Source organism: Condylostylus longicornis, unplaced genomic scaffold, assembly GCF_029603195.1.
Source record: "Condylostylus longicornis isolate FDR11 unplaced genomic scaffold, ASM2960319v2 ptg000006l, whole genome shotgun sequence".
NCBI lineage: Eukaryota > Metazoa > Arthropoda > Insecta > Diptera > Dolichopodidae > Condylostylus > Condylostylus longicornis.
The window spans coordinates 6,049,103-6,068,649 of record NW_026577975.1 but is presented as its reverse complement, the minus strand read 5'-3'; the positions used below and the strand labels follow the sequence as shown (position 1 = coordinate 6,068,649).

Sequence of the window (19,547 nt, the reverse complement as noted above, 5' to 3'; positions counted from 1 at the left end):
GTCGTAATTAACAGTTATTATCATTTGTTATTATATTTACTTCCGAAAAAAAAAACTAATAATAACAAAAAAATTTGACGTTATACGCTCATTAAGATAAAAATTACAGTTACAATCGAAATTAATGAATTAATCAATAATTTTTTTTTTTTTGTTTTTTTTAATTTTAAATTGAAAAAAAAAATTTTTTTTAATAATCAATTCTTTGTTTTTATTTTGAATTTTTTTTTCAATTCTTTAAATTTCTTGGCATAGTCTCGCACTTCGAATACAAAAAATTAAAAAAAAAAAAAATCCAAATATTTTTCTTGTATATTTTTTTTTTTTTTTGCAAAGTCATTATGAAAGAAATCAACAAAAATTTTATAACTTCTGGGCTGGGTGTTGGTTTTTTTGAATTTTTTTAGCAACTGGCTATGTAGAAAGATCTAGAAGCTTAAAAAATCAATTTTAAATTGCAAATTGTTATCAAAATAAATTTTTTTTTAATATTAAAGACAAAAAAAGAAACAAGAAAAAAAGTGTACTTTTTACTAAACGACCTAGACATCAGCATTTTATTTTTGATTTCTTTTCTAATTTTTACTTCTTTGTATTCACTTATATACTCTTATAGATCAATTTTGACCTTCCTTAACCATCAGTTTAATAATGATAATAGACGTATGTTATATAATAAGAAAAAGAGAGAAAAAAAGAATTATAATTAAAGAAAAAGAAATCAAAAACAAGTTCTTTAATAAAGATCGTGTTGAAAACAAAATTTTTTTTTTATTTTTAATAAAATTCGGAAAAAAAAAAAAACATTTTTAATATTTGAATTATTTAACATAAATTAATTTTTGAATATAAAACGACTCCAAGTCTAGTAATGAAATGGGATCTACAATAGAATAATAAAATGAAATTTCCGAATATTTTGGGTTTTTTTGTTTATATAGAAAGATACTGTGCATAAAATTTCAATTCGCATAAATTTAAAACTGTCGTTGAGCGTTATTATTTAAAGACGCAATAAAAGTCATATAAGAAATATTTTAATTTCAAACTGGTGTTGCTACATTATCCAATGCTACACTTAAACTACATAACTTCTAAAAATAAAATTAACTATTTGATTTGAAAACTGCAACAAATTTGAGAATGAAAACAATTTTGATTAATGGCAATTCCATACAATTCACGATATAACCAATTTCTTTAAATAGTTCACTCATATTATTTAATAGAAATAAGTAATAACTATAAACAGTAGATTCGCACTTATATGAACTAATAAACATTATGGAGAAAATTTAGAAAATGGAGTACTTAGTTTATACAATTGAACGAGGATTTTTATTTTCCAGAATTTTAATTAGAATAATTATTTGACACTTCAAAACATTATGAACGATTAATATTTTTGCATATTAATGTAATCACGACTCTACTGTACTTTCTTTAATAATACTCACATAATTTTTAAAATAATTTTGGTTGCATACTTATAGGAACTTAAAATATTTTATTTAATTTCTAACCTAATAACTTATTCAAGTAGATTAAATGTGTAACTATTGAATTTTATATTTGAAATTGATATACAATCAATTAAAATTTGAAATGTAATTAATTAGTAAAATTAAATTTTAATTAAACAATGTTACAAACAAAATTAAACAATGATTGATTTAATTAATTTTAATTAAAATTTAATTGATAACCATTATTTTTATTACTATGTAATATAGAAAGTAAAAATCTACTACAGTTTTGAATAGTTGCTGAATGTATTCATTTATTTATTAAAATTACAGTTTCTAAATTGAATTTTTAGAAATTATAAGGAAATTATTGCAAGGAAATCAAAAAATTTTCATGTTAATATAAAATTAAATTATTAAAAATTAAAATTTGAGCAAAAATATAATGAAAATTCTTTTGAATTTTGAAATTTGTTCATACATGACTGTTTATTATACAAAATTTTTAATATTATTAAAAATTGTTATAATATGAAATATTAAATAACATTTTATTTAAAAATATTCATTGTATCTGCATCTTGTTTTACTTATTTGCATATACAATTATTTTCTCAGAAATATTTTTATGACATAGTTAAGAATGAACCTTCAATATTAATTGGAAAAAAAAAATAATTTTAAAAAATTTTAAAATTTAATTGATTTTATTGTTTAATAGTTAATTTATTGCTAAATATACAAATAATTTACATAAAAAGTTTGTTGACATTTTTTTATGTCTTTCATTACGAGCTTAAATTTATAACCACATCTAAAGTACTGTACTTAATTATAAAATTATGAAACGAACAGAATATGAATATCTGCATATTCTAATGAAATCTAAAGCATCCGATCGATTGTAATAAAATTTTTGCATATTTTTACAGATAAAATTAATTTTTTTCTTAAAAGAATTTTAAATATTCATACAACTATTGCTAATAATGCTCAACAGGTTAATTATCAAAATAAATTATTTAAAATTATAAAGATTAAGTAATTAAGCATTATTAACAATTGAACTCAAAATCTATTTTATATTATTTTGCACAATAATTTATAAAAATATTAATTATCTTGACATTTTATTCGAAATAGTTCATCTTAAAACAGTAGTAATAAAATCATAAATTAAGAATATTCTATTCAAATTTTAGCTTAATTAAATTTTTAATAGTAAAAGTTTTTAAAATTAGTCTTTTTATAGAAAAAATACAAAATTTCCAAATAAAATTCCGCAAAAAAAAATTATAATAATATTCTCTTTACATTTAAAACAAGAATTCTATTTTGTATTCGACACAATTTCAATTCACAATAATTTTAAACGAATTTGACAACCATATTTTAATAAACAGCTATAGAGAATAGGGTAAAATTTTAATTCTTACAAAATTCTAAATATTTTCAACAATGTGAGTTAAACTAAACTTTAAAATTACTGTTACAAAATTAAACCCAGAATAAAACTAAAATTGAGTAATATTGTTGAGAGAATGTTAAGATATTCTAGCTCTTGTAAATCATTTACAACACAGTTTAGTCATAGAGTTCTCGTTCTCTTACGCACATATATTTTTACTTACTGCAGTATTGCTTATATTTCAATTTTATATAGCAAATCTAATATGGAGGAAATAATATGCTTAAGTAATATTCTCAAAAGAAAAACTATTAGCCTAAATTTATGCAATAATTATAAACACAATTTAAAATACTATTTCCAAATTTCTCGTTATATTCCAATAATTTCACGAATTAGTGTTATAATTTAAAATTAAAATATTTAATTAAAAATACAGGATATCCGAATATTATTGTTTAAATATGGCGAAAAACAACACAAATTTAACCTTACAAGAAATGTGGGGTAATAGATGTAATATTGTTACAAGACAAATTATTTGATTACGACATACTAGAACTACAATAATATTATATCATCTTTGTTAACAAGAATTTTTATGAAAAATCTCATATATAAGTAAAGTTTTATTCAGTCTTTATAAATTATTTAATTGAAAAACATAATAAATTGAGCAACATAAAAATCTGTGAATAAGGTTTAATGACTTCAGTTCTAATTTAAGTTTATTTAAAATGCCAAAAAAATTAAATTCTAGTTATTCTTGACATACTTAAAATTTTTCATTATTTTTATGTTTTACTTAGATTTGAAATCAAAAAATATTCTTACAATAAAATGCAGAGAAATCAACAAAAATCATTTTTCCCCACTTTTTAAAAGCTCAACACAATTTAGTAATAGAGTAAAAAAGCTCAAAATTATTCTTTGAATTCTTAAAAAGAATAAAAACAAATGAAAAATTAATTGAAAATTAATAGTGCAATGGTATATACGAAAAAGTTCTTTAAAATAAGATTGAACATTGTATTTTTCAATAGTTACAAATCTTGAACCCATCAGTCTCTTGTGGTATTCTAAATTAACCCCACAGTCCGAAGACATTTTCTTATGAACTTAAAAAAAATTGTGTCATAAATTTTTAGTTAAATAAAAATTATAAAATTTTAAATTTATGCTTACACCAAGTATGAGCATAGTGGTAGTACCAAAATACTATCAAGCTTTGATGTATTTGTTACACACAAGGAAATATTATGTAAATGCACATTAATTACAAACTAACGAATAAAACCGTATATAATAAATGAAAAAAAAGGTGATTTAAATGCGTGATTTTATCGATATTTTTTTATTGTATGACAATTTCGACACGGTCTATATGCCTTTAGGTAATGATATTTTTTATTAATTTTTTAGCTGCTACCTTGTCATTGAGAATTAATTGTATTTGGAATTATTTAATTATTTAAAAATCAACATTATAATTATTTTGTTTTTGGTAAGTACGCTTATTATTATTCTTTTAAAGATTGATGATTTCTATCACAATGATAGCAATGCAAACCATTCGATCAATGGTAAGTGTTCGGTATGAATCGGAAGGATTTCAGTTTCAAATCCCCGGTACATATTCAATACTAAAATTTAATACTAAAATTTTTTTATTTGTTAGTATAAAATAATGAAAACATATGAGATGACGACTGACGTTACCTATTAAATATCTAAAATTCACCATCCAGAAAGGTTCAGACAGGGTCACACAGTTTATCAATAAATTAACATCAACAAACCATAATAATTTTTCAGAAATTTTAAAAATTATTAGTTTACAAATAAATCAAATGTAATTTAAGAAATTTAAATAAATTGTGATGAATTATTTATTGAAAAAATATTGAATAAGAAAAAATTCATATTATTATAAAGTGACCGCATTGTATTATTTATTAAAATAATAATATACTTTGAGTAAAATACTAATTATTCAATTTTTTAAAACTTTTTCTTAATTTATTTATTAAGTATAGGTGTGCAGTACATAATACACAAATTGAATACAATTAAATTTAATTTGATAGATGATACAACAAATTATAGCATAAATTTTATTTGTAAAATATGAGAAATATTATTGAATTTTAAAATTAAAAATATATAGGAATTGACCAATTTAAAAATGTAGGTGAAAAATTCACATAATTAAAAATTTTTAATAATTAATTTTGCATATTGTATGCTGTTGAACAATGAAAACATTTTTGGTGAAATTATGCAGTTAGAAAAATCAAACTAAATCAACACTCTCGATTATTTTGCTGTGATGAATAACGAATATTATTTAAAATTTATTATCAAAATAATTTAAATTTAATCTGATCGGCTGAAAATGGGCGGCTGACAAACGCCCCTTAAAAAAGTCTTAAAATATCTTCTCATCCCTCTGTCGATTAATAGATGAAACAATAAATTGCGGTATTTAAGGCAGTATAATTTATTTTATTTTTAGATTTATTATGAATTTACGGACAAAATTCGAATTGCTAAATTAAATCCGTGTCCGAATATTGAATTGTTAAGCTGATTTGTATTGAGATGACGATGTAAGAAAATGGTTATTCTTTTGTTCAATATTAAAGATTGTGACTTAATTTCCTTCAATTTCCCAACTCATTACAACAAATTGCATTACGTGTCAATCAAGAGCTGTTAGTGATGTCGAATCAGGATACAATAGAGACTCAAATAAGAAGAAGGTGCAAATGGGTCGGCTACGTTCGAAGACACTCTAAAACATTGGTTTCGCTTCAAGCTCTAGAGTAGAGCCTCCATGGAAAAAGAAATGTGAGCAAGCCAAATAAAAGAAATAAATCAGTCAAACAAAATATGGAAACAAATCAGGGAAAATTGAATAGGATATGTTGTAACCCTATGTTCCCTAGGGGAAAAAAACAATTTATTTAATTATTAAACTCAAAAACAATTTGTAAACAATAATAATTTTTGACATTTGTCATTTGTAATTTATTGACATTTGTTAGCGCTAATTGACATTTCATTTTAATTTACGTTTTCCGTTATAAATTTCCCGTTATAAATCAATTTAAGCCTATATTTATGCAAAATCTCTAAATTAAATTTATCAAAATTAAATTATATCATTATCAGTGGCACTTGTTCCTGCTTCAATTCATTTATTTTCTTAAAAAATTTAACTAAACAAAAACTCTTACTTAAATTTTAAATTTTTTAAATTAATTTATTTCCTAGTCTTACATTTATAAAATCTTAAGACTTGAATATTCAGACATTGAAAAACTTGATTTTAAAATTTCCTTAAAATTTCAAAAAAAAAAAAGCTTTTAATTATAAATCGCTAAACTATTTTTAATTTGCAATCAAATAGATGATTAGAATTTTCTGGTAAATTTAGAAAACAAGAATCAATTTATAAAATAAATTAATGTTTAATCCATTCAAATTTATATAATTATAAGAAACTATTGAACTGTATCACAATTAAAGTATAAAAAATTATATATTTAGAATAAAATTCAAAAATTTCAAAGTAAATAATAATTAGAAAATGATTGTCAATAAACAATGTCATAGAATGTCATAACGATTTAAAAAATATTCTTCTTAAATAAAGTTGAATAAACTTTAAAGAACATTAAATTTAGTTTGATTGAGAGTTTGTATTAGAGCAAAAATTAGAATTAAAGATAATTTTATTCAATATTTTAAATAAAAATATTTCAACTTTATTAAATTAAGCTTTTAATTATTCGGAATAATTTTCATAATTTTAATTTTAATAATTCATTTTTTAAGAATTCAAAAACCAACATGGTAATCTTTTATTTATTTTATGTCTTAATATTATCGGCATTTCACGTTCATAACATGAATAAATTGCATTCCATTCGATTTCATTATGATTGTAAATCCATTCTAAATAATTTTAACCTTAATATTTATTATTTTCGAAGTATATGAGTTGGATATAGTAAAATTTTATTTAGTGTCACTGATTCTAGAATTCAATTTAGTTAAAAAAATTGTGGTTTATTAAAACAGGTTGGTCAGTAACTTTAAAATTAAAAACCATTAAAATTTTATTACAGAATTCTTGATTTACAAAATATTTCGTATTCGTCAATGAATGTAAATTGATATCATTGCCATATTATACGTTTTTTTTTCCAGGAAGCGAATTGTTTTTTATAGTAAAAATATGTAAAAAAAGTAAAATGCGTTAAGTACTTAATTCATAAAAATATTGTATGTGTGATTCAGATTAATTTTTTTTATTGATAACGAATAACTAATTCTGTTAATTGAAATTTATTCTATACAATCTCCTACGTTTAACGGTTAAATAAGTGCTATTGTACTATAAAATAAAAAAGACAATTGTATATACAATTTAAAATGAATATAAAAAAAGTGACACGGAGAAGAACCTTGAGATTTCAAAGAAACACGTACTTACCCATACCAAAAATCAACCAGAATAATTTTTATGTAAAATGAATCAAAAGAAATCCTGTTAGCTATTTTGAAAATTTTTATTTTGATTTTTTGAAAAATAATAAATAATATTATACATTTTTAATTTTTATTGCTTTTAGCCAGAGTTGAAACTAGGGAGTCGGAGTGGAAGAGTCAGAGTAAAAGATGAAGAATGTTTAAAAAGTGTCAAGGAGCGGAGGAGTTAAAGTAAAAAAAAAATCTACAAAACGGGTTCGAACAGTTGAAAGCCGGGGAACCAACCAGTGTCAAAGAGTCGTAGTCGGAATTAATGCGTCAGAGTAGAATATTTGGAGTCAAAGATTTGAGACAAAGGAGTTAAAATTAATAAGTCGAATTTTTAAAGCTTATCCTAAATGCAAAATCAAAGAAAAGAATTAAAACTTTTAAAAATTTTTTCCCAAATTTATATGCATAGGCGGTAGCTAGTATCAAAAACTTATAAATAAGAGGCGGATTCAAAATTTCAAGATTCATCGATATTATATCATCTGCTGGACTCAGTAATCTGTCCAAAACAGATTAAAAATGTATTATTTAAAACACTTGCATAATTTGAAGTGAATTCTGACAAAAATTTTAATTAAACCTGCACAAACAATTGATTAAGGATTATGAAGAAATTACAATCTTAATTAACAACGCATACAAATTCCAATAAAGACAAACATGAAATTTTCACCTGCACATTATGACGCAAATTTTTTAAATTCCTTCGTAATTTATTCCTTATTTTTGTAATTTTTTATCATTTAAACAATAAGTATGTGATTTTGTTAAAATTGAATTGCAATTCATATTGTGTCTAAGAATTGTATTTCATTGATGTGTCACAATAATTACAACAGTCTTGTATATCACTGGTACTTACAATTTTTAATCTTCATGTTTTTTTTTTTTGTAAAAGCGGCTTCTATCTCATGCTAAGTTACACCATTATACATATAGCTTTTTTCTTGTTTCTTTTCGCAATTTTGCAAAATTGTACTTTAACTGACCTTCAACTGATGTGCTTCAGTGATTTTGTTTATTAACATAGTAACAATTCTAGTAAGAATATTTTCAATGAGCAAAAAAATAACAAAAAAAAAAATTATAGGAAAATAAAATTCAAAAAAAAAATATTCTTGATTATATTCAATATACTTGCGATATGTGAGCACAAAAAAAAAATCAAAATGAATACACGAAAAAGGAAGAATAAAAAAAAAACATGAATTTTCTGGAGAAAAAAAAATGGAATATATTAAGCATACAGTCGTAAAATGCAAAAAAACAAAAAGTTTTTGTTAATTTTTTTAACAAATTTCATACTGGTTATAAAGCATTGGCTGTAAAATGTATAATAATTTAACAGTGGAATCTGTAAACGAGCATTTCGATAACTAAAGAATCGTACAAAATTTAAGAGCTTTGGTAATTTTCGGTATTCTCCGGTAAGTATTGAGTATATATGTATAAATGAAGACTATTACTCGAACGGGGTCTAGTAAACAAATAACAGACTGACAAATATATTACTAAAATCCAATAGCATTACCACCAACTTGAATTAATTTGCTGCAAATCTTTGAAAGTTTATTGTCAAAACTTTACTTCTATATATGCTAAATCAAATAATTTTTAACAAAAATTTTACAATTATCGATCTATAAACAGCCAGTATCATTTTATTAGAGTTTTACTGTAAATACTCAAATATACGTATATGAGTTTATGCAATTTTATAGCATTTATTAATCGTGATATTTTATATTTTGATTCATTCTTCACAATATTTTAAAAAATTTCATATTATAAATGTATTTAAATGTATTTGTAATTTATTAAATAATATTAACTATAAACAAAAATATAAATTCTAAAATGCAGATGACAACCACTACAGCAATATACAATAAATTTTATTTAAATACACCTGAATTTCGATCACATACAAAACCATAATTTATAAGTATGATAAATCAGGTTTCTTTTACAGAATAAGTGAGTGTAATTGAAAGTGGATTTGAATATAGTGATAATGATTTTATTTATTTAATGGAAACAAATAAATAACTTTTTCAATTAAAATAATATAATAATAACCCCCATGTATTAAGAAATTGAATTATTTTAAAATATTTTAAATAATCTCAGTCTCTTAAGTTAGGTGTTAAGCTTGTAATAACTATGACGTAAAATTCTTAAGAAATTTTTAATTTATTCAATCTTGATAATAATTTATCATCACATATTACAGAAATTCTTCCGGTTGGAATGTCCAGATTTGTTTGTGGTTATTTATTTATATTATATTTTCTTATTATTTAATATGTAAAGTTAGACAGGAAATAACAGACTTATGAAATGCAAAAGTTGTTTTTATAAAAAAACACTGTCTACATTTTTTAATAAAAAGAGTTTAAAGCCAAAGAATATTTAATTTTTTTGTTAAAATTTCTAACAAAAAGCATTCTAGACAGCAAAAATTTTGAATTTCAATAATTTTATCAACAAAAAGTATTTCAGAGAAAATTTTGTTTGTTTTTTAATTTTTTATATTACAAAAAGAAATCTTGGCAAACGACATTTTAAAATGTTATTAGATTTTCAGAGAAAAAACGTTTCAAGCAAAGAAAATTCTATTTTTTGTTGATTTGTCGTCAAAACAATATTCGATTGACATGCAGAATTTCAGTTTTTGTTAACTTTTACTAATTTTCTAACACAAGAATTGGACGCTGTCCATCCGTATTGAAATTTTATATACAAATAGATGCTCAACCAAAACTTATTACTCTATTTAAAAGAAAATTAAGTTTTTCAACATCTCCTTCCTTCCCATTTTCAGAAAAAAGGTTTCGCTTAGAAATACTTAAAATTACAAACGTGGTAACCTTAAAATCGTCTGTTTTTTCTTCACAGTTTTTTATATCGTTTGTGTTTTTGCCGTAAATTGTAGAAATTTAAAATCTTACCACCATTCATTATAAAAAGAAATTTGTTTTCTACCTTACAACTTTTCTCAAGTAGCAAAATATCAATTTTCGACTTGTTGTATTACCGGAACTGCAAAATTTTCCCGATTTCTACAAAAATACAAAGTCAGCCACAAAAGTATTGCAATCAAAAACATCTTATTACTTTAATTCACCTAAAGTTCGACGGTTATGTCAAATTTTTCCATTATATGAACGTCTTTTTAATTAATTTTCCTTCTCTCCCCAAAAAGTATGCAATTTTTTTTTTTCATAAAACAATTTATGCTTTACATAAATACTAATTGAACTTATTTAAGTAGAAGATTATTTTTTCTTAATTATTTTCACTTGTTTAAGGTGAATGTGCTGTTTTACAGGCCTTTTGTTTGAATCAAAATTATAAGTAAAGAAAATATTACAGAAAGGCAAAATTTTAGCTTTCCACATTGATTTCTTTACGAATTTCGTTATTATTAAAAATTGCATCTGTGTCTTATCAGCTTTTTCTTCATTTTTTCATAATTTCTTTAAACAATCTACACAATCTAATAATATATTCTTTATATACAGTAGCCCTATAGGTATTCATATTATCTCAGCATGATAATCAAATTTAATAATAATAATAATAATAATAATGGACAGCACTGCGATGATTTTAGTTTTAATAAATATTAAATTTTTTTAAATAAAACAAGCAGTTTGTGCTTGAATTGATAATTTATATAAAATCAAATGTATTTTATTCGAAAACATAATTTTTGATTTACCATACATGGAACGTCATCATTACTCCTACATTTAAAAAATCCAAAAATTTTATTAGTTAAAAAATTTACATAGTTTTTACATATTATCAAATAACCCACAGAGAGAGAAAGAGAGAGAGAGAAGGAGAGAAAAACTAATTTAAATTAAAATATAATTTGTATAAAAGGTCAAGTTTATTATTTATATATACTAGTATAACAATATTTTAAAATGCAATAAATTAATAACGACTATAGTAATAAAATTTATTTAAAAAAAAATTTAATTATAAATTTAAAAATAAAACTATAGACTATTTAGGAATGTATGCATTTTTTTATAATAGTAAAGAAACTTCAATGTGTTATATCTGTTATATTATATAAAAATAGTAAATAAAACAAAAATTTGTCCCGCTTTTTCAAATGAAAACGCCTACAATCGCTGCACTACACACAATATAATTTGAATACATGCACATAACTAATGTTGATTCATATAAATACGTGTATGTACATATATGTATGTCATACATGCAATACAGATCATTATTAAAATAACATTATGTTGATGTCTTTGTTATCGAACACACAAAATGTAATATAAAAACTTGCTATGATTGCATATAAAGCTTTGTTTAATGTTTAACAAGTTCGAATTAACATACAATAACATTAAGTTTTGATGGGATTCTACTATAATTTAAAAACAAAATTCAAAATAACCAAATATTTCAAATTAAAAAAGAAGCAAACTTATCATAAAATTCAATTTGTTATTTGACTCTGCATTGTAAAATATTTAGGTATATTCAATTGTTAATCAATTATAAATATACAATTCAATCTAATAGGGTTTGTATTCATTAAGCCGCCAAATAAAATTAAAAGAAGATGGCAATTCTATATTTAAATAATAAATAAGCTTCAATATTAGGTCTAACAATTTCGTGTCATATACATTACGTAATAGGCCCGATTATTGGTATTCCGGATCTGATAAAGCAATACGAGGCAATTGAAAAGTGCTTGCGGCTCTTTGAGGTGTATATATGAGGCGAGCAAACTTTGTCAACGAAATAAATTAAAGAAGGGTACTAGTACGTTCGAAATTACATCTGTTTTCATAAAAAATTGCATGTGCATAAAAAGAAGGAAAGTGTTATTATTGTTTAGTAGGACGAATTTTTATATCCTATTGGGCGTGTACTGCCTTATATGCACTCTTTTTATAATCAAATTCATCTTGTTTTTACTTTTTCTAATATAATTTTCTAGCAGCCTTCTGTTGATTTTATACCCGAACAGGACCTATTTATTATGAATGATATAAAAAAAACGATTATAAATAATATTATACAAGTATATTATATTATATTACGAGTATATCCAAAGTTAATCCGAAAAATTTCAGTGCTAATTTATCTTACTTAAACATTTATAGTAATATTAAATTAAAGTACTCTTATAATTTAATAAATATCACGCTGCAAATGTTGATCTAAAATTATTTAAATGACATTATTAGATTAAAATCAATAGTGTAGCTAATTTCCTTTAAATATTTATTTTATGCCTACCATTATAATTTACGGCTCCAAATCTTTAATATTAAAATTCATCTTTAATATTAAATATATGAAAATATTTTTAAAAAATATATGATTTCAAAACATAATTTCTTAAATTCTTCCACATTATTTAGTTAACCTACTACAATAAATATAAAAAATAATGCAATATATATGAGTATAGAGCAAACAACAACTCCCTATAAAGAGTAGGCAACACTTTTTAATATTCTCCACTTACAACATTTTTGTTCCGTATATGAACATTTTTAAATTGTCAACATTAGTTACTTTACAACAAAATACTTAATGATTATTTTTTACAATTATTATTACAAAATCTTATTACTAAATTTCTAAAATTTTCTAAAATTTCTGTTTAATAATAATATAATTATTGTATTAAATCTAACTTACAACTCTATTAAAATCAAATTTCTATATGAAATATATCAAACTTACATGCATAAATTTTGATATTTACATCAAACTCCAAGTATATTTTTAAAACAAATATTTCTAAATTATAATACTGAAGGTCACAGCTTAAATAAAATATTTAAGATCTGACAATAGAAAATTATATTATAAAAACATAATATAAAATTTTTAATTATCATTAATATATTATAGAGAATTTAATGAAATTATTACCTTAAATACCCTATTATATAAGTTTGAAGAAAATTAATGTTTGTAAAATATTACAAAGTGTCTATTATATTTGCCAATTTAACAATAATAATAAATGTTAATAAATAAAATGTTAAACATTTTTAGGTCTCAATTTTGAAATTTGAAATTTTCAAAAAATAAATGATAAATTCTTAACCATAATGCGTGAAATTTTATTTTAATCTGTTTAATCAAAACTCCTACAACATTATACTGATTATTGATATGAGAAAAATTTTGAAGAGAAATAATTCTATAACAAAAGTTTTTTGTTAGTCCGTTATTCTGTCTTTTTTAAAATAAAGTACAACAATCCAGTATGTACATTAAATTTACCAGGCACCATCTCTTTTGTATTTGACTAAGCATATTTTAAAAATGTTTGAACCTCAACGATTAATTCAAAAGCTTAAATTAAGCCAAAGACCTATTAAACTACATTCAAACAGAAAATGTTTCTGATTTGCAGAGCTTGAGGGCTATGTGACTGAAATGACATAAACTAAAATTTCATTTTTGAGAATTGAGAATCGCTCATTTCTTTATTAATTAAGAATTCTTAATTAAGAATTATTTCACTCTATATATTGGCTCCATAACATTAAAAAAAAAAGAAGTTTAAATATACCAAACGAACATGTTGCCAGTTCAGCTTCTCTTCTCTGTCATATCAAACAAAATCAAACCAAAATGTTTGACGAAAATATGCAAGCGACCAAAATATCACCTGATTTCCAGTCAAATGTAATCTATTTATAATACCTTCCATATAAGTGTAAGATAAATTAGTATGTACTACAATTTAATCAGTCATATATCTTTAAAAAAAAAATTTTTTGATTTTAGGGAAATATTTCACGCTCTAAAAAATAAAACAATTTTTATACGCGCATTTTTTTTTTTACTTCTTGTTTTTCTTCATTTTCCACTAACACTTTTTTTTTTTCTTTCATTATTTTTTATTTACAAAAACTCACGTAGCTCTTCCCTTTCCACAAAAATGAAAAATATTATATCTCAAAATTTTTACCAAAAAAAAAAAACAAATGGAACCAGAAGACGAAACTATATAAAATATAAAAAACAAACAAAAAATAAATAAATGACATTGACATTGAAATCAAACATTTTTGTTTGCAATCAAGGCAATTCAATATAAAATTTGTATGATAGTACAACAACAAAACAAACAGTTTGATAATACCCTCTTTCTTTGCATGAATTTATTGAGTGTATAAAAGATTATTTGAGAGTATATTCGTACGTGTATAACTGTTAAAAGAATGCATATGTTTATGTAAATAAAATAAAATAAAATAAAAATGAGTGAAATAAAATCAAAAATAACAGAAGATTTCAATAATCAATGCAAAATGCAAAATTTTTATAATGTATTAGTGCATAGTTGTTGGTACTTGCCCCCTAATATAATTTCATTTTCATTTTAATTTAAAACACTTGTTACAGATATAAGCGAACGACATGAATACGAAACACAGTACCAAAAAACAAAACGTGAATGGAATTTAAAAAAAAAAATCAGAAGAATATCAAAAGTTTCAATAAGAATGTTTTGAACTTTACCCTCACAAATTAGAACTTTAACAAAATACAATTAAATGATATATTTTTAAATTATTTTATTTTTATTTTTTCATTCATAATTATTTACTAATTATTAATAATCATGCTGCAAAATATGAACTATTTAGATAATTGTCAAAATATTGACAATGTGCGTCATACTACTGACTACACTACGACACTACTGAAACACAATATTTTTAATTCGAAATCATCGAAGCAGCATTAGCAGTAATAGAAAATATACTGTAAATCCGAAAATAAAATAAAATACGAAAACAACAAGAAATTAAAAAATTAAGACGAGCTTTTTGAAGTTTATTATTTTTCTCCTTTTTGTTTTTCGTTTTTCTTCTTTCTATTTTTTTAACATGTTTGTTGGTATTTTTTTTTTGTTTTTTAAAGATTTTTCTACAAATATAATGCACAATCAAATCAGAACCGAATTCATTCGTGGTAAATATTTTGTAACGATAAGATCGTGGTTTATCGTTCACGAAACCGGGCAGCATTCTCGCTTGGAAGCGGATTTCGTGACGTATAAAAGTTTAATTTAAAAAAATAATTTAAAAATAAAAAATATTATACAGACCGTCGTGCTTAAAAATTATATAAAAAATTTTATACTCACATACAAATTAAATTTGTTCTTTTGACTAAATTCGTATTTGGTAATCGGAAATAATTAATTTGAAATTAGTGCAATCAAATGGAAAATAGTTATTTTCAAGAACAATTAAATACAATTAAAATAGAAATAAAAGAAACAAAAAAATTTATAAAAAATCTTCTGAAAAACTTGATATTTCAAAAAAAATTTTAAAAATTTTGTGATTTAATAAAAAAAAAGTTTAAAATTAATTCTAAATAGAACTAAATTTTTGTGTTAATTTTAATTAAAGTCTAAAATTTTGAATTAAACAACTAAAACCTAAAAACCTTTAGAAAATGTCTATATCAAGTCGAATAACTCTTGCGGTTGCATTGATTGCAATTCTAATATCATGTGTTAAATATATTGATACACAAAATATTTTCTTATCGGCATTTGATTTTTTAAGACGTGGTGATGAAGAAATGCGTTTAGAAAGTATGGATAATAAACCAATGGAATCTGAATATGATTTTATAATTGTTGGTGCTGGTACAGCTGGTTGTACATTAGCTGCAAGAATATCAGAAAATCCAAAATGGCGTGTATTATTATTAGAAGCAGGACAACATGAATCACTTATTATGGATGTACCAATTGTTGCACATTTCTTACAATTAGGTTCAATGAATTGGAAATATCGTACACAATCAAGTAAAACAGCATGTTTAGCAATGAATAATAATCGTTGTAATTGGCCACGTGGTAAAGTAATGGGTGGTTCAAGTGTATTAAATTATATGATGTATACAAGAGGTAATCGTCGTGATTATGATCGTTGGTCTGATTTAGGTAATCCAGGTTGGTCATATAAAGAAATTTTACCATTCTTTAAAAAATTAGAAGATAGTAGTGTACCAGATGCTGATGTTGATTATGTTGGACGTGGTGGTCCAGTTACTGTATCATATGTTAGTTGGCGTTCAAAAATTGCTGATGCATTTGTACAAGCGTCACAAGAAGATGGTTTACCATATCGTGATTATAATGGTAAAATACAAGTTGGTGTATCACATTTACATACAACAACACGTAATTCAACACGTACCAGTTCAAATCGTGCCTATTTATATCCGATTAAAGGGAAACGACCAAATTTACATATTAAAAAGAATGCACATGTTACAAAAATTTTAATTGATCCGGAAACAAAAACAGCATATGGTGTATCAGTTGTTATCGATGGTCATAAATATAAAGTTAGAGCAAGAAAAGAAGTTATTGTATCAGCTGGTGCTATTAATACACCACAATTATTAATGTTATCGGGTATTGGTCCAGCATCACATTTACAAGAGATGGGTATTAAACCGATAATTGCTGATTTAGCTGTTGGTTTTAATTTACAAGATCATACAGCACCGGCTGTTACATTTACAACAAATGCAACATCATTACATTTTGAAGATTTTGCTAATCCATTATTATTAACTGATTTTATGAATCATCATGGTCCATATGGTTCACCTGGTGGCTGTGAATCAATATCATTTTATGCATTAGATGATCCTAAAAATGCAGATGGTTGGCCAGATATTGAATTATTTTTAGTTGGTGGTTCAATGGCTGCAAATCCAGCTATTAGCCGGGCATTCGGCTTAAAATCATCAATATATGAATCAATGTTTAGAGAAATTGAAGATCGTAATTTAAATGCATTCATGATATTCCCAATGATATTAAGACCAAAATCAAGAGGTAGAATATTATTAAAAAGTACTGATCCATTTAAATATCCATTAATATATTCAAATTATTTTGATCATCCATATGATGTTGATATATCGGTACGTGGTTTACTTAAAGCAATTAGTTTAGCTGATAAACCTGGTTTTAAAAATATTAATGCACAATTATGGGATCGTGTTATACCGACATGTAAAAAATATGGTTATAAAACAAGAAAATATTGGGAATGTTATGTTAGACATTTTACATTTACAATTTATCATTATTCTGGTACATGTAAAATGGGCCCAAAAACAGATCCAACAGCTGTTGTTGATTCACATTTACGTGTTTATGGTGTTAATCAATTACGTATTATCGATGCTAGTATTATGCCAGAAATTATTGCTGGTCATCCAAATGGTCCTGTATTTATGATAGCTGAACGTGGAGCTGATTTTGTTAAACGTGATCATGGTTTTAATCAATAATTTAAAAAAAAAATTTAACTATATAATTTAAATTTTAATTAATATTTAATGAATCCTAAATAATAATTATGTAAATTATTGATATAGCGATAAAGCAATAAGTGATTGTAATTAATAAAATTATGTAAGTACCAGAATTTGATCAAATTAAATAAATTGTAAATTTATATAATTTTTAAGTAGGAAAAAAAAAAACAAATTTTTTAAATTATTTTTAAGTACAAAAAACAAAAGTACTTAAAATTCAAGTGTATAATTTTTTTTTATATTTTTTTTTTTTATAATAAAATTATAAAATATTTGAATATAAAAATGGAAAAAAAAGAAAAAAAAATTAGGTGATTTTTTATAAACAAAAACTTTTTTATAAAAAAAAATCAATACACTCAGAAAAATTACAATGTATTTAAAATTAACAAAAACAGTCTTATAGAAATTTAAGAAAAAAATTTTTGTCGGTAAATGTATGAAATTACGCTTTTGTACAATTCAAAGAAATCATAAATAAATTAATAAATTTTATAATAAGTACATAGAAAAAAATAAAAAATTAGAATATTGTAATTAATATTTAGAATTAGAATTAATTGTATATAAAAACAAAAATTCAAATAAAATAAAACAATCCATACTAATTTAAACAAAAAAAGTCGACTTTCTTTCATAATATATAAAAAAAATTAAAATTTCAAGAGAATAATTTCGAAAATTAAACTAAATTTTAATAAAGAAAAGAATAAAATTACATTGAAAATTTTATCATTGAAAAACCGCAAATTAAAATTGAAATATAGAAGAATAAACGGAAACGAAAAAAAAATATTTTATAATTATTATTCAAGGAGAACCAATATTAAATAATAACAGTTTTAAATTTTTCAATAACTAATCTTAAAAAAAATTTTTCTACTTCCTTCTTTATATTATGCAATTTTTTTTAAATTTCGAATTAATTTGATGAAAGAGAGGAAAAACAACAAATAGAAAGCAAATTGTCAAATTTAAAATCTCTTTTTTTTTAAATTAAAAATTTTAATATTTTGAGTGAACGCATTCAATAATAGTTGAATATTTTAAATAATTCTTTAACTAACTCTTAAGATAATTAAGATTTTAAATGAATTTAAATTATAAAACACTTGATGTTTATTTTAAAATTGTCAGTACTGTCAACATTATGTTACAATTATTTGACATTAAAGAATGTCACTTAAATTATTATACCACAATTTGTCAATGGTTATATTATACGATATTACGAAATTTTATCTCAAATGAAATCATTTTATAAAATAACCAAAAATTTTTAATTTAAAATTGAAAATTTAATTTTAAAAAAATATTCCAAAAATAATAATATTTTAATTCGAAATTGTTCATTTAAATTTTTAATTATAGAAGCCGAAAATTTGTCTTAATAATTTAGATTGTGACCTAAACAGTGATGAATTATATTAAGAGTACTCAATTTCACATTTACTTTACTAACATAGAGTATGTTCTTTAGTATTTTAACTAAAATATTTCAAATGAATTTAAAACTCAAATTTTTTATTTTATTTTCTAAACAATTCTAAAGTAATTTCTTTAAAACCCCAAAAAAATATTCTTTGTGATTAAATAATATCCGGTTTCGATATGATCTTTAAAATTTTGAAATAATTATTTGAATGTAATACATTTTTTGAATATCAAGAGGAGAACTGGAATTTTAATTCATAAAATTTAATAACTAAAACTAGTTTAAATAGAACATTTCGCAGAAATTCATTTCATTAATA

At 22.8% G+C, this 19,547-nt stretch overlaps 1 protein-coding gene across 1 annotated transcript; it reads left to right on the top strand.

Annotated features, from left to right (window-relative positions):
• The first annotated feature begins 15,402 nt into the window (after positions 1-15,402).
• Positions 15,403-18,412, top strand: LOC129617999 (glucose dehydrogenase [FAD, quinone]). The gene has a single exon (XM_055532950.1). The coding sequence runs from the start codon at positions 15,904-15,906 to the stop codon at positions 17,764-17,766; it is 1,863 nt and encodes a 620-aa protein (XP_055388925.1). The 5' UTR covers positions 15,403-15,903; the 3' UTR covers positions 17,767-18,412.
• Positions 18,413-19,547: the final 1,135 nt, after the last annotated feature.

What these genes read in the sequence shown, in the direction of transcription:
- LOC129617999 (XM_055532950.1), top strand. Translation starts at nt 15,904, where the DNA reads ATGTCTATATCAAGTCGAATAACTCTTGCGGTTGCATTGATTGCAATT.